At 37.6% G+C, this 12,820-nt stretch overlaps 1 protein-coding gene across 3 annotated transcripts in view; it reads right to left on the bottom strand.

Moving 5' to 3' along the window:
* Positions 1-12,820, bottom strand: part of CDH8 (cadherin 8) — a 154,430-nt gene that overhangs the window by 66,410 nt on the left and 75,200 nt on the right. For all 3 annotated transcript variants that reach the window (XM_027663736.1, XM_027663734.1, XM_027663735.1), the window contains one exon: positions 872-1,039. In XM_027663736.1, the coding sequence (XP_027519537.1) occupies positions 872-1,039 (168 nt within the window). The remainder of the gene's footprint in view (positions 1-871; positions 1,040-12,820) is intronic.

Below are 12,820 nucleotides of genomic sequence, written 5' to 3'. Positions count from 1 at the left end.
TCAGCACAGGGCAAAAGTGGACTTCAGGTCATGCATATGTAAGAGAGAATTAATTTTACACTGAGTCCATGAGTACCTTAATAGAAAAAACATACTCCTAATGAAGCAAAAATGATACAAAGTCTAGACACAAACTCAAACCAAACTGACTCTTAATACTGTATAATTTTAATTTTCCAGAGTAAGTTGGATAAAATGATAAGTTTCTAATAGTGTGTTAGATTGCACCTGTTCCAAATAAAATTGATCCAGTCAATATTCTCATCCCTCTCCTTTTTTCTTTTTGTCTTCATCTTCGAAATAAGACTACAAAGCTTGCAGAGAATCTCAGCAGGAAGCCAAATCATTTTAACCTAGCTCAGCAAGATACCCGCTGGAACCACAGTAGTAGATATGGATTTTGAATTAAAGATCAACAATTATCTAGACTCAGACTTATCTTCTTTGTTTTCTTCACTATTACCTAATTAGTCAAACCTTTTTTTCTTTTATCTGTTATATATGTCTTTTACTGGTGGGGTCACTTGTCTGCATGAGATGGAAACAACAAAGCACGTAGAAACAACTGCGCTGAGAGTAAATATGTTTATTTTAAAAGTCCCCAAGCCATTGTGTGGATGTAAGAGGGGTAACAAGGAAGACTCAGATCTGTGTACACTCTTGTGGACATAATTCCCTCTTACCTAAGCTCTTAATGAGACAGAGGGCTATTAGACTTTCCCTAGTAAAAGCCACATTTTTTTAAAATTACATTACAAACCCAGCCAATATAAAGATTAAATAAATAAAAAACCACCTTGAATAAAAAAACCCAATAAAACAGCACTAGAATACTTTCTTATATAGAACACATACACATAATGGCACTTACTCTGTGCAAATTTGGGAGGATTGTCATTTACATCCGTGAGTGTAATTGTCACTGTGGTAGTTCCAGAGAGTCCACCCATATGTCCTCCCATGTCCTTTGCTTGGATGACCACAAAGTATTCCTCTTTGGCTTCTCTGTCCATGTTGGGAAGAGCTGTTTTAATTATAGCTACAATAATGGGGGGGAAAAACAGTCAGGTACAAATCCAAATTCAGTTTGCAGGTGGTTTTATGGTTTAACATAAATACTGGTATCCAAAAAACTGCTAAAGGTCCATCTCTTGATACAAAGGATGAAGAAGAATTTGAGATTTTCAAAAAAGCATAATAGAGGTCACCTACCTCGATTTAACTAGCAATGTAATGAAACTGCTGTTCAAAACTCAAGACTTAATCATAGCTCTGTGATAAACGTTATTTTTTACATTTTATTCCTGACAAAATTCTTGGTTGCTGTGGCACCACCCACAGAAATCCATTCATTGTTTCCCCACAGAATTTCCAAACAAGACAAACACATGGGAAACTGAATCTGTAAACATCTGTCAGGTTGTTAAAACATTTTCAATGTAGAGAAGGAAAATAATCTGTTGTACATCAAGATATAAAATGTCAGTGGGATAGCAGAAAATATCAGCAATGGACAACACAACTAAATCCAGGGCAAACTCCTATAGATTTTATGGACAATAAAATAATAAAACCACTTTTTCTTTCCAAAACTTTTCCACCTGTGATGTACCACTATATTCTCAATATGTATGCAAAGTGCAACACTAAAAGTTTAATGGTAAAATTAACAAGTGTTCATCAGAGTTTAGTAATGTCCACTATAATAATAAGGTCATAATGGACTAAAGAAGTCTCTCTATGCCTAAGGAAAATAATTCTAAATGTTAAATTGAAATATGGACTTGTTTTTTCTCTTTTAATTCATGTTTTAATTTTATTTAAAAAAAAAAATCAATCAATCAATCAAACAAAAAATCAAAAAACAACACATTTGTCTGGGCAGACGTTGACAGTAACTCACCAAATCTTTGTAATTCATATATTTCATTAGCTCTCATGCTCTAAGTTGGCTTTTTATACCCATTATTTGTTAAGTATTGTCAGGAGTTTTTGGTTGTCAATCAATACTTCTTGTAAATCTGTTAGTTTTGATTTCTCTGTTGGGACTGGCACAGCTTTGGAGACTTCATACAGCTTTTATTCTTTTGTGTGGCACAGTTTCTATTAAATAAGCTTCTTAGAAATGACACTGGCTGAAATGCTAAGATTATCTATTCATGTAGAATAAAGAACTGATCCTGGTCTTTACCATTAATAGAGATACCTTTTAGTAAATTCTAACATTTATCAATTCTAAAGTAAATGCTCATATTTATTAATTATCCATTTATCTTTAATATTATAATACTAAAGAGTGTGATCAGCCCTCTTTTTCGTGGCTGAGCACAGAACCACACTGAGAGCAAGGGGATGGAAGGCATTTAGAACACAGCAATATTCTATAACCACCAAACATGACATGGGAGCACTCTTGCAACCTACACTTTTGCACATTATTGCTATAAAATATTTTTGGTTGTTTCCTTAGATATTTTGGAAGTCTAATTCTGGATGAAAACGAAACCCCTGTTTTACTTCTGCCACAGCCAAGCCAGAGAAATCTCGTGTTCCCTGGGAACCCAGAACCAGAGAACAGTTGGGGTTGGAAGGGACCCCTCTGGAGATGGTCCAGCCCCACCCCCCTGCCAAGGCAGGGTCACCTGCAGCAGGTGACAAAGGGACATGGCCAGGGGGGTGCACAGTCAGTGATTTTTCATTCCAGGACAGGACAAATGAGGTTTGAAGCCACAAGGCCAACAGCACTGCAGGCAAACGTGAGTTAGGAGAGAACAGAAGTTACTCTGCAACACACTGAAGAATATGCTTAAGTTTTCTGAAGGAAAACAGGAGAACAGCAACCCGCAGAAGATAACAATAAACATTTATCAGATGTGATAGGTGCAAAATGCATTCAGTAAAAGAGTAGGGTCATTTCCTCCATGGTAGCCTGGGTAAGGAGAGGAAATGATCCTTATTCCTAAAGGCATTTGACAGCTGAGACCAATTTGGACTGACTGGGTTACTATTTAGGAATAATAATGATGCATTCAGCAAATAAGTCTATTGTTATAAATGAGATGGCTCATAAAAAGCAGGTTAATGCAAACTTAGGGTATCAGAATTTGGTCCACATTCATATTTTTTATTAATAGAGCTGATCCAGAGATCAATAAACCATATTTCAATGGGGTTTGTATTAAGCTTCCTATATTTTTCTCCATTATTATTTTTTAGGCAGAGTTTCTCTGTTTGGGTTTTTTACTCTAATTTACATAGTTAAGTCTAGCCTACAGATGACTTGTATAAGTTGCCATATTTTGTATTCTGCAGTTTCCTCTGAGACAAGTCAATTATTTCACGAAATTGATGATTTTTCCTAGACATGTTATTTAATTTGTCTCTTAATGCATGGAACAGTCTAGCCCCCGCCTATGGTTTGAAAGATATTAGGAAGATTAAATACTTTTAAAAGTGCCTAAAAAACACCTCTAATTTTTGAGTTCTGAGACATAAAGATTTGGAGATTTCTTTTTCTGTACAAAGGTACTAACACAAGCTGTTATTTCAATACTTTTACACATATCTACTGTCTCAGACCATAAACCACTTGCCAGAAGCTGAGTCAAAGACAAAGTCAAGTTTCAATTTCAAACACAATAAAAAGCTAAAAAGCAGTTTACTGTTTAAAGGACTATAAGAGGAACGGAAGGTTTTTAAACATTAAATCCATCCAAATTACACAGGCTCATTGTTGCCACCAGTATTCCTACACTCAGAATCTACAGAATTGAGGTCAGCAAAGGAGAAGTGTTGATACCTCTTAGGAGGCAAATTAATAAGCACCATAAAGCTCCATCCTCACCTATTGTGATCAAGACAAACACAGACTGATCTATGCACAGAGTATCTCAAGGATATTTATTTGTTCTTTTGCTTTATTCCCCAGCTCTCAGCCCAGGGTTTGCAGGAAGGACTGAAACCTGTTTATTTTTAGAACACAATTCAGGCTTAGCAAATACTAACACACATCCAGCACACAGAACATTAACTCACTGAGCATTCAACCTGCTCTGCTTCAATTCAACCCAGAAACAAATGGAGAATAAAAACATAATCACTTGCAGCATGCAATGATGGATGGAAATGGGATGTGCCAAACAGGAGCAGTTTAAAAGTGAGAGAATTACCATGAACTAATGTAAGGCAGGTAGATGCTTGTTGGAAGATTGTATTCCAAACAGTTATCAATGGCTTACTGTCGAAGTGGAGAGATGGATGACATGGTTCATGGGCTTTGTTCTGCTTCTAGCATCATTCAATATTTCCTGAATGATGGAAGGCAGGAAGGCCTTATCAAGCCTTTCAGATAACACAAAGTTGGGAGTCGTTGCAAGTACAGGAAGAACAGTTCAAAACAATTTTCACAATTTGGATGGTCTAAAATAGCAGGATGCAACTCCAGTTGGCAAGTGAAGAGCATTTTGCATGGGGGGAAACAATTAACTTCCCAATTACAATAGAGCAGATGACTCACAAGACAGAAGAGAATGTGGAGTCAAAATGAGCTGAGTGCTGATAAAAGTGCTCAAACATTTCCTGGTATGTTTGTTAACATGTTATACGGAAGAGCTGTGGAATTATCCTTCCACTTCACTCATACAGGTAAGGCTGCAGCTGGACTGCTGTGCCCAGTTTTGAAAAGTGTTGATTTATACAGCCAGGGAAAGGAGGAAATATGTAAAAAATACTGGGAACCACTCTTCTTTTGCACTGGGTATAAGAGAAGAAATCACAGGCCTAAAACATACACCACAAATTGGGTTTCAACTGCACCAAGAGAGATTTCAGTTAATCATTAGGGGACCACTCTCTAAAGGAGAAGGCAAGTATTGACAGAAAGGGCTGCCTGTAGAGTTTCTAGTATTCTCATTCCCATAAGTTTTCAAGAATCTATCAGTCAATCATCTGTCAAGAGTGGGAAGGGATAAACCTGATCCTTTGGAGGGAAAGGGCACTCAGTTTTCACTAGAGGTTTCCTCCCTTCATAATGTCTAAGCTAAGGCTTTGTCTCTATGCAGCCTAAAATATTGCACAAACCTTGTCTTATGAAAACATTCAATGGGCATGTAGTACAACCACTAAACAGAAACCTGCATCAGAATTTTCCTACAGATCCTTTGCCTCAAGCGGGAAAGATCAGGAAGCAGGTTGGAAGGTAAAGGAGTCAAGAAGCAATTTATTCCTTTCAAGAATGAAAACCCCCAATATTGGAAGTACCTATTTTTTATTCTTTTTTTTTTTTTTTGGCTGAGTTGCTTTTCCTAAACAGCCATTGGTGTCACACTGCTCAATGGCAAATAAAACAGCTGCAGAAGGGGATTTACTTTTGCAGTGGCCTTAACTGCACACACTGAGCAATTTGCACAATCTGCCTCACAACTTGAATCAGTTAAAATGCACCCCTGTGGACTACTATCAAAAACCTGTTTGGAAGAATATACACTGTCTCACACTGAAAAGGACCAGGGGAAAAGAAGTAACGTGTCAGAGGCTGTAGTTCACGAAGAGAAAGAGGAGAATCAAAAGAAGCAAAAGAAATAAGGATCTGGCTTTCATTTTTCTCTCCATTTTTTAAGGATGTCTTTATGGAAATGCTATAAAATTATACATAATAATAATTGAGAACATGGAACAAAACCAAGCAGGCACTATGCAAAATTGGAATCTGGCCCTGAAAAGCCTTTCTTAAGCATCTCATTCATCTCACGTGTTTGTTGAAGACTTCCTGCTATTTCAACTTGCACACTTTGGAACTTTCCCTACATCATTTTGGAAGAGCTCAGTAATTGCTTTGATCTTCCTTCCGTGCTAAAATTTTGGTGGAGATTCTTATTAAATAGAACAGTCTTTTAGGACCCAAACTCCTGAAAAATCAATCTTGCAATTTCTTCAGAGAGCCGTGAGAAGCATTCTTTGTATTCCTGTCAAGCACACTGACCTCAGCGATGTTTTAGTAGTCCTTAAAAAAGTTTCACGTAGAGATCTATGGAAAACTTGTACCATCAATCCTAAAAAATGAATAGATCACAACTAACTTCATTCCAAATCTGAAAAAATATAGTACTTCGCTGATGTGATACAAGAATACTGATCCTCTGGTTTTAATTCTAATTACCCTCACCATAATCTCTTTAATAAGAATTATCATCATATATTCTAATCCCTTGTTTAGTTCTACTGCCTTAGGATTTTTGTTTCAGCAAGACAAGAAAAAATATCTGCAATCTCTGGTAAAGTTGTCTAACTTTCTATAAAAATTATCAATTCCAGGAGTTGTCTGAACTACACTAAGATATAGATATATTTCAAATCGAAAACATTAGACACAGTAAAAATAATGACTAGGTGGAGAATCAAATACTATATTATACCATTTTCTGTTGAGGGATTCTGTGCCATTTTTGTATTTTTAATAGAGAAGCTAATAGTGTACATATTTTATTTTAATACTTATTTTGGAAAGTTTTATGAGGAAGACAGCAGGTTTTTTTGAACTGTGAGATGAAGTTTGAATATAGCTATATTAATTCTTGTTTCTTGTGTAACCTCCCATCTATTGTATTTTCTTTTTCAGCCCGTATTACTGCCAGTTTTGTGTTTTCTGATCATGCCATTCAATTTGCCATTGAATGTGAAATAACACAACCTACCTTTCACTGTGTGCATTCTGCTAGAAGTATATAATATAGGATATGACTGGATAACACCTATTAGAATATTAAATGTTTTAATTCAGGTGAACTTGTGTCTGGGTTTCATTGACTGGGTAAAAAGCTATAATCTCTATTTACCAGCCATCTCCTTTTCCCTGGGGCCATTTCAGTGACATGGTGAAAGTATCACCCTCTCAACAACTGAGACTGAATGCAGTAAATAGACATTTTGCACTGCATTTATGACCTTGTTTCCTCAGGATTTTATTTGTAACGATCCTCTAATAGCTATGATTACACTAGACACTTTACAGAAAGTAGCCTTGGATTCTTTTTCAGGTGCTTTCCAGCTCCAGCTGTGTAGTTCAAATTCCTCTCTCTAATTCAGGCTCTTGAAGCACAACATTATTTAGATCTGTTGCCCATTTTCCTAACTCAGTGTGAGGAACAGTCAAGTTCAAACTACCCCACTAGCTTTCTAAAATGATACAGGTATTACTCTGAAATGCAAGAAACACGTGTAGCATCAGCTTTTTTGTTACTGTCATTATTTGATAAACTCTAGAAGCAGATACCACTTTTTTCCCAAATGCCAATCTGCCTTAATCTTAAGCCACTCAGCTTTATCAGCTCCAGACCATCATAACTGCTTTCAAACATCTCTGCAGTGATTTTATACTTCCTTTATTAATCTGAAAAGACAGCTCTTGCTGCTACTGAAGGGCTCAATCCAAGCACCTCATCTCTAATAATTGCTCTTTATGGTTCTAACTAAAAGCAGGAGCGGTGGGACTGACCCTCAGGTCCGTGTTCTGTGTCAGTCCCACTCTCCTAATGGGCTGTCACCAAGACAACTCGCAGAGCCACCAGAGACTCTCTGTACAAACACCTCAATGCAACTCCTCGGGTTGCACAGTCTGCTCAGTGTACAAAGACAAGAAAGGAATCCCACTGGCTTGAACACAGGCTCTGATTTCAGCCCTGTGCCCAAGCACATCAAATGCTGTCAAGCCAGAGCTGAAGGTGCTGCAACAGCAGCGATCAGTGATAAACTCTAAAAATCCCTGAATTTGCTGGAACCTTTCTGCTGCCTTGGGAATGTTGCTGTCTGGGCTGCATGGACCTGCCTGGTTCTAGTGGAAGATGTCCCTGTCCTTGGCAGGGGGTTGGAATGAGATGATCTTTAAGGTCCCTTTTCCAATCCAACCATTCTATCACTCTATGATTCTATAAAAAGGAGTTCCTTCACCTCTCTTGCTAAGACAGAACAACACCTAAACATCCTACATCATGCCTCTTTTCATTTTTGCAGTTAGAAGTTTACTTACTTTAAATCTGTGGTAACTGGCAAGGATGTGGCAGCAGCACTAGTCAATAAAGCGAGCTAGAAAGCAGCAGTTCAATCCACACTCTGACTCATGTCAAACAAGTTCTCTCTCTACACTAATCCCACGAGGCTTTAAATCTAAAGTATTTAGAAGCTGCACTGTTTAGAAAGGCTCTGTTGAACACGAGTGAGTTCTGCTCCCAGCAGCTCATTACTTTCCCTGTACAGTTGCAGAGTCCTTCCTGTACCAGCACTGCTTTCCCGTCTCCCTCCAGTCTGAAACGCTGCCTTGTCATTTTATCACGAGTAACTACAGAAACAGTTCCCATGTCTCTCTTTTATTAACACCTCTCAAATATTTGTGTAGTGATTTCATATCCTTCTTTAATCACCTTTTATCCAGTTTATACAAATTAAGTTCAATCAATCTTTCATTATGAGTAATATGCTTCTGACCTCAGCTACGCTGCTTTGAACCGTCCTTGGTATCTCAGCAGGCTTTTTTTATGATGACTGGTCTTATCAGTCCTACACACAATATTCTGAGGGCACCTTGTGCTGTACCATTGCTAATGAACTGGACATTACCAACCAGGTAGAAGAAACACTCTGTAACATCACAAAAATGTCAATAACTGAAAAGTTGCTTCTGTTTACCCTCTTGTTCTCTTGTTTCTTTTTATTCTGCTGGACTGTAAATTAAAAAAGATTCAAACCTGACTTCTGCTGAATGCAATTTTCATTTTTCCCAGACCTGTTCATTTAAGTTCTGATTTCAGAACTACAGGGTTCAACACTGTGGACCAGAGAGGGCCACACACTAAATCATTAAAAGCTCTGTTGGTTAAAACATGTGCACTTTCAACTGCAAGTTAAAGCAGATATAGGAAAAAGAGTTGATTTTTCACTCTCTGTAAAAATACCCACATTTATCAGGAGAGTCTTCAGCTTTCTAGTTCTCCTGGCTCTTCTATTCATCTCAGTTGCAGTAACCTGAGCCTTGGTTTTGTACCAAAGGGCCATAGCCCAGTTTGAAATGTGTTTTCTCACACGTAGTAAAGGTCTGTGCCTGACTAATCCCATGTGCTTCCCAGTGCAGGAGGGCGTTGGGTGTAATTTGCCTTGTTCATGGAGCTTTATTTCAGATATGTGTAGGAGTGACATAATTTAAGCTCATGTGAAATGTAAATAAGTCAGACACAGCTGAAAATGTATTTCCTCTGCCATCCCTGTATTGTAGAACACAGTGTCACTTCATATTACGTCCCATTATGATAATCTTATTTTAAAGCTGACAGTCATGATTTAATATCCTTGAAAAAGCTTAAAAGTGAGAAGTGTACTCCAGCTACTTTTAGCAGCCTTAAGGAACCCCCTTTTCAGGCATTTGGATTGTCATAATTTGGATTATGAGAGAATCCACACAGCTGACATACCTTTATAAATAAAACACAGTAGGCAGGAAGCCTGACATCAGTTAGTGAGATGTAACAATAATGATACAAGGAATGTATTCCAGTCTATCATGAGTTTTGTTACCATTCTGATGTTGTCACAAGTTTTAACTCTCACAGAAAAATCTAAATCTGTATTATTGTCATGTATTATTTATATCTACCCTCTACCCACCAAACCAGTGGTCATATTAAAATTCACCTGTGAAAAGCAAAAAATATTTAGAACAAGCCATCAAAAAAGCATTTACCCTAAGCCATATTCAGAGCACTGAGTGAAAAATAACTTCTGAATTACCTCCTTTCATGTGTCTATAACTCACAGAGAAGAAACTGAGAACCAAAACTGCAGCAGTATATGCATTTTTCATCTCAGGTAATGGAAAATTATTGTTTCACGGGTCACTCACAGGTACTTATTTCTGTGTGCCCAGCATTATAGAATTGTTTCAGTCAGGAGGTTGAGAGTAATGTCAGAGTTTCAACCTCGAGTGTGATTCAGGTGAGGACTACACCCACTTACTGACAAGTCAGTAGGAACCAAGGAGCAGAAGAGTAAGCAATGCTTTCCTCACATTTGCCCTCAGGTGTGACAATCCTTTCTACCATAGGTATGAAACCACATCCCACACCTTTGCTCCCTCTTTTTGTTCAGGTGCTACAGAAGGCAGAGCAGTCAGGAGGCACAGCTGGGATTATTCCCGATGGTTGGTTCTCCACATACCATTGAAACAGAGCAGTAAGGTCAGACAATCCTTACTCTGAGCCAGGAAATTAAAAAATGTAGAGACAGTACAGCCTACTGTGGCTGCCCTCGTGCTGGTAGCTGCACACATCTAAATTTACTCTTAGTTTCTAATAAACAAAGATAAAAAGAGGCCAGTCATTTATAAAAACAGTGAGTAAATCAGCTCTAAACAGCTATACTTTTGATAACATTTGATACGCTCCCATGAATGATAGAAAATATTTACACTCTTCAGTGGATGACTTTCACATAGTCCATTTCTTAAAATAGTGATTCCATTTTGGGAAAGACACAAGATCTGTGTTCAGGAACAATTCTTTTTCAAATTAATTTAATAGGTTTTCAACTCAGCAGGGGCTCTGATGAAATGCAACCACAGAGAAAACGCAGCCATACACACATCCACGTCCCCTCCCACCCCCCAAAAAGAATCCCAGTCAAGCCCAGACCCTAAAATACCTACCAGGCTTGGAGGATGAGCTTCGGGTTTGATTTGTGTCGGGTAAACATTGCTACACCTGTTCTGCTTCAGTTTTACACTGTCACAACAGTCTCCAAACATCTTCCTACAAGAAAACTTTCCCTGAGGGTCCCAAGTACTACATACAAATGTGCAAGAGAATGTGTTTTCCTGGCTTAGTTACTAAAAGCTGAGATGGTTCACACTGCTAACGTGGGATAAACTGAAAGAAACAATGAAACACTTACACACTTTCTATTTGCTTTGGACATTTTGGTTTAGAACAGTCTTTTTCACCCTGAGTGACATGTGACTGCACTTTCCACATAACTTCTTGTGTCTGGTTGACTTAATGACTAGAATTTCATGTATATTTGTTGTTTCCAAACAAACAAATGTGTGCTGTTTGGTGGTAGCTGTGAGAGTAGGGGGGTGGTTCCACTGTGGGTGGAGGCCAGTGCATAGAGATGGTAAAGAAACACAAACTCACCCAGTGGAAATGGTTTAGAGACGAATATAATTGATGTCCTCCTTTGATCTAGAAGAATGGGGAATCTCAAACCATTTGTTGATTCACAAGCAGCTCCTCAACATGAAGCCACTTGCTCAGGGACTGCGGCCACAGGTGAATTTTTATGAATAAATTCCCCTCAGAAACTAAAATGTCGTTTTCATGGTAACTGAGCTGCTATGTAAAGGAATATTTGTGACTGGAAATGAAGGTGGGAGGGGGGAATTAATGCTAGTGAAACAGGAGAAAAATCAGGATTTTCAGGTTCACCAGGAAGCCTTGGAGTTCTGTCTGGAGTTCCACAATAATGGAAACAATTTTCCTACTTGAGGAATACTTACTTCTTTGGATTAAGCAATAGGTTTTAATGCAATACAAATCAGAAACTCGAGTAAAATCAAACATTTTTTAACATTTGGAATATTTCTTTCAGTGTATTTTTCTGTGAAAGAAGTGAAAAATCTTCTGTGTAGGTGGAGAATACATTTCTCAGCTCCTTTAGGAAAGCTGAGGTGTTCTCGTGCTAAGGCACTAACTTTCCCTAATAGAAACTGAGAAAAATCCTACAGCCAATTCCCCTCTAATTAGGTGATGCCAGTCATCACTGCATGCAATAATTTGTAATATTAAAGGAATCAAACAGTATCCTTTGACACTTCATGGTCAGAGGTCTGGTCAGAGTTATATTTCCACATGACTTGTGACAACTCAGCCAGCAGGAACTAAGGGGCTTCACCAGTAACTCTCTCTTGATATACTTATTTTTGGAACAAGCTGCTCTTCTCCCACTGTACTATGCTGGAGTTATTCTTTGTAAAACTCTATTTTACATGCAATACAAAAAAGACTGAATCACATTCTGGAGGTCACTTTCATTTTTAGGAGAGTTGTCCTTCAACCAGAAGAAAAAACTTTAATGGATTAATCCATTAATCTATTAATATTATTGATGGATTAATCCATTAATCTATTAATATTATTGATGTACACTATTTACATGAAGTCCCCACAAGTTAAGGAATTTCCAGGAATGGCAAATAGTTTTTTCCATGTAATTTCACCAGAAAAATTTAAAGACATTCCAGATTTTAAAGAGCACGAGAGTACTGTGTTCAATGTTGGTGAGAAAACATAGTACACTTGATCTGTTAAAAGCATCCTTTAATGATTTCTCCTAGCATTTATTTTATAATTTAGTTAATCTGCATGAGAAGAAGAATTTTTATTCCTGCTTTAATCCTTTACAGTTATACAAATTCAGGAGGTTTTTTGCATGTTTTAAAATGAGTTTTAGATTTCTTCTCCTTAGGAGATCACAACTGCTTGACTCACAGTGATTAAAAAGAGCTTCTAGTAACAAGTGAAAGAATATCAGAAATAATATCAAATTACTTTAAAAAACACTTTTTAGACATAACTTAAATGAATTTACTGTAAGTACGACATATGTCCAGAAAACAAGTGGGAATGGATTTATTGGCACTTCTTTCAGATGACTTGCAAGACTATAAAACCACAGAGAAATAAAGTCATCCTAAATGCATGCTCATAAAACTCCACAACAACACTCAGTATGATGCTCTTTCTCTCCCCAGATTGATCCACCCGAGTAAAAAAGAAAAATA

Source organism: Corapipo altera, unplaced genomic scaffold, assembly GCF_003945725.1.
Source record: "Corapipo altera isolate COAL_440 unplaced genomic scaffold, ASM394572v1 140b, whole genome shotgun sequence".
NCBI lineage: Eukaryota > Metazoa > Chordata > Aves > Passeriformes > Pipridae > Corapipo > Corapipo altera.
The sequence above is the reverse complement of the archived record's forward strand: the minus strand, read 5'-3'. Positions and strand labels throughout refer to the sequence as shown.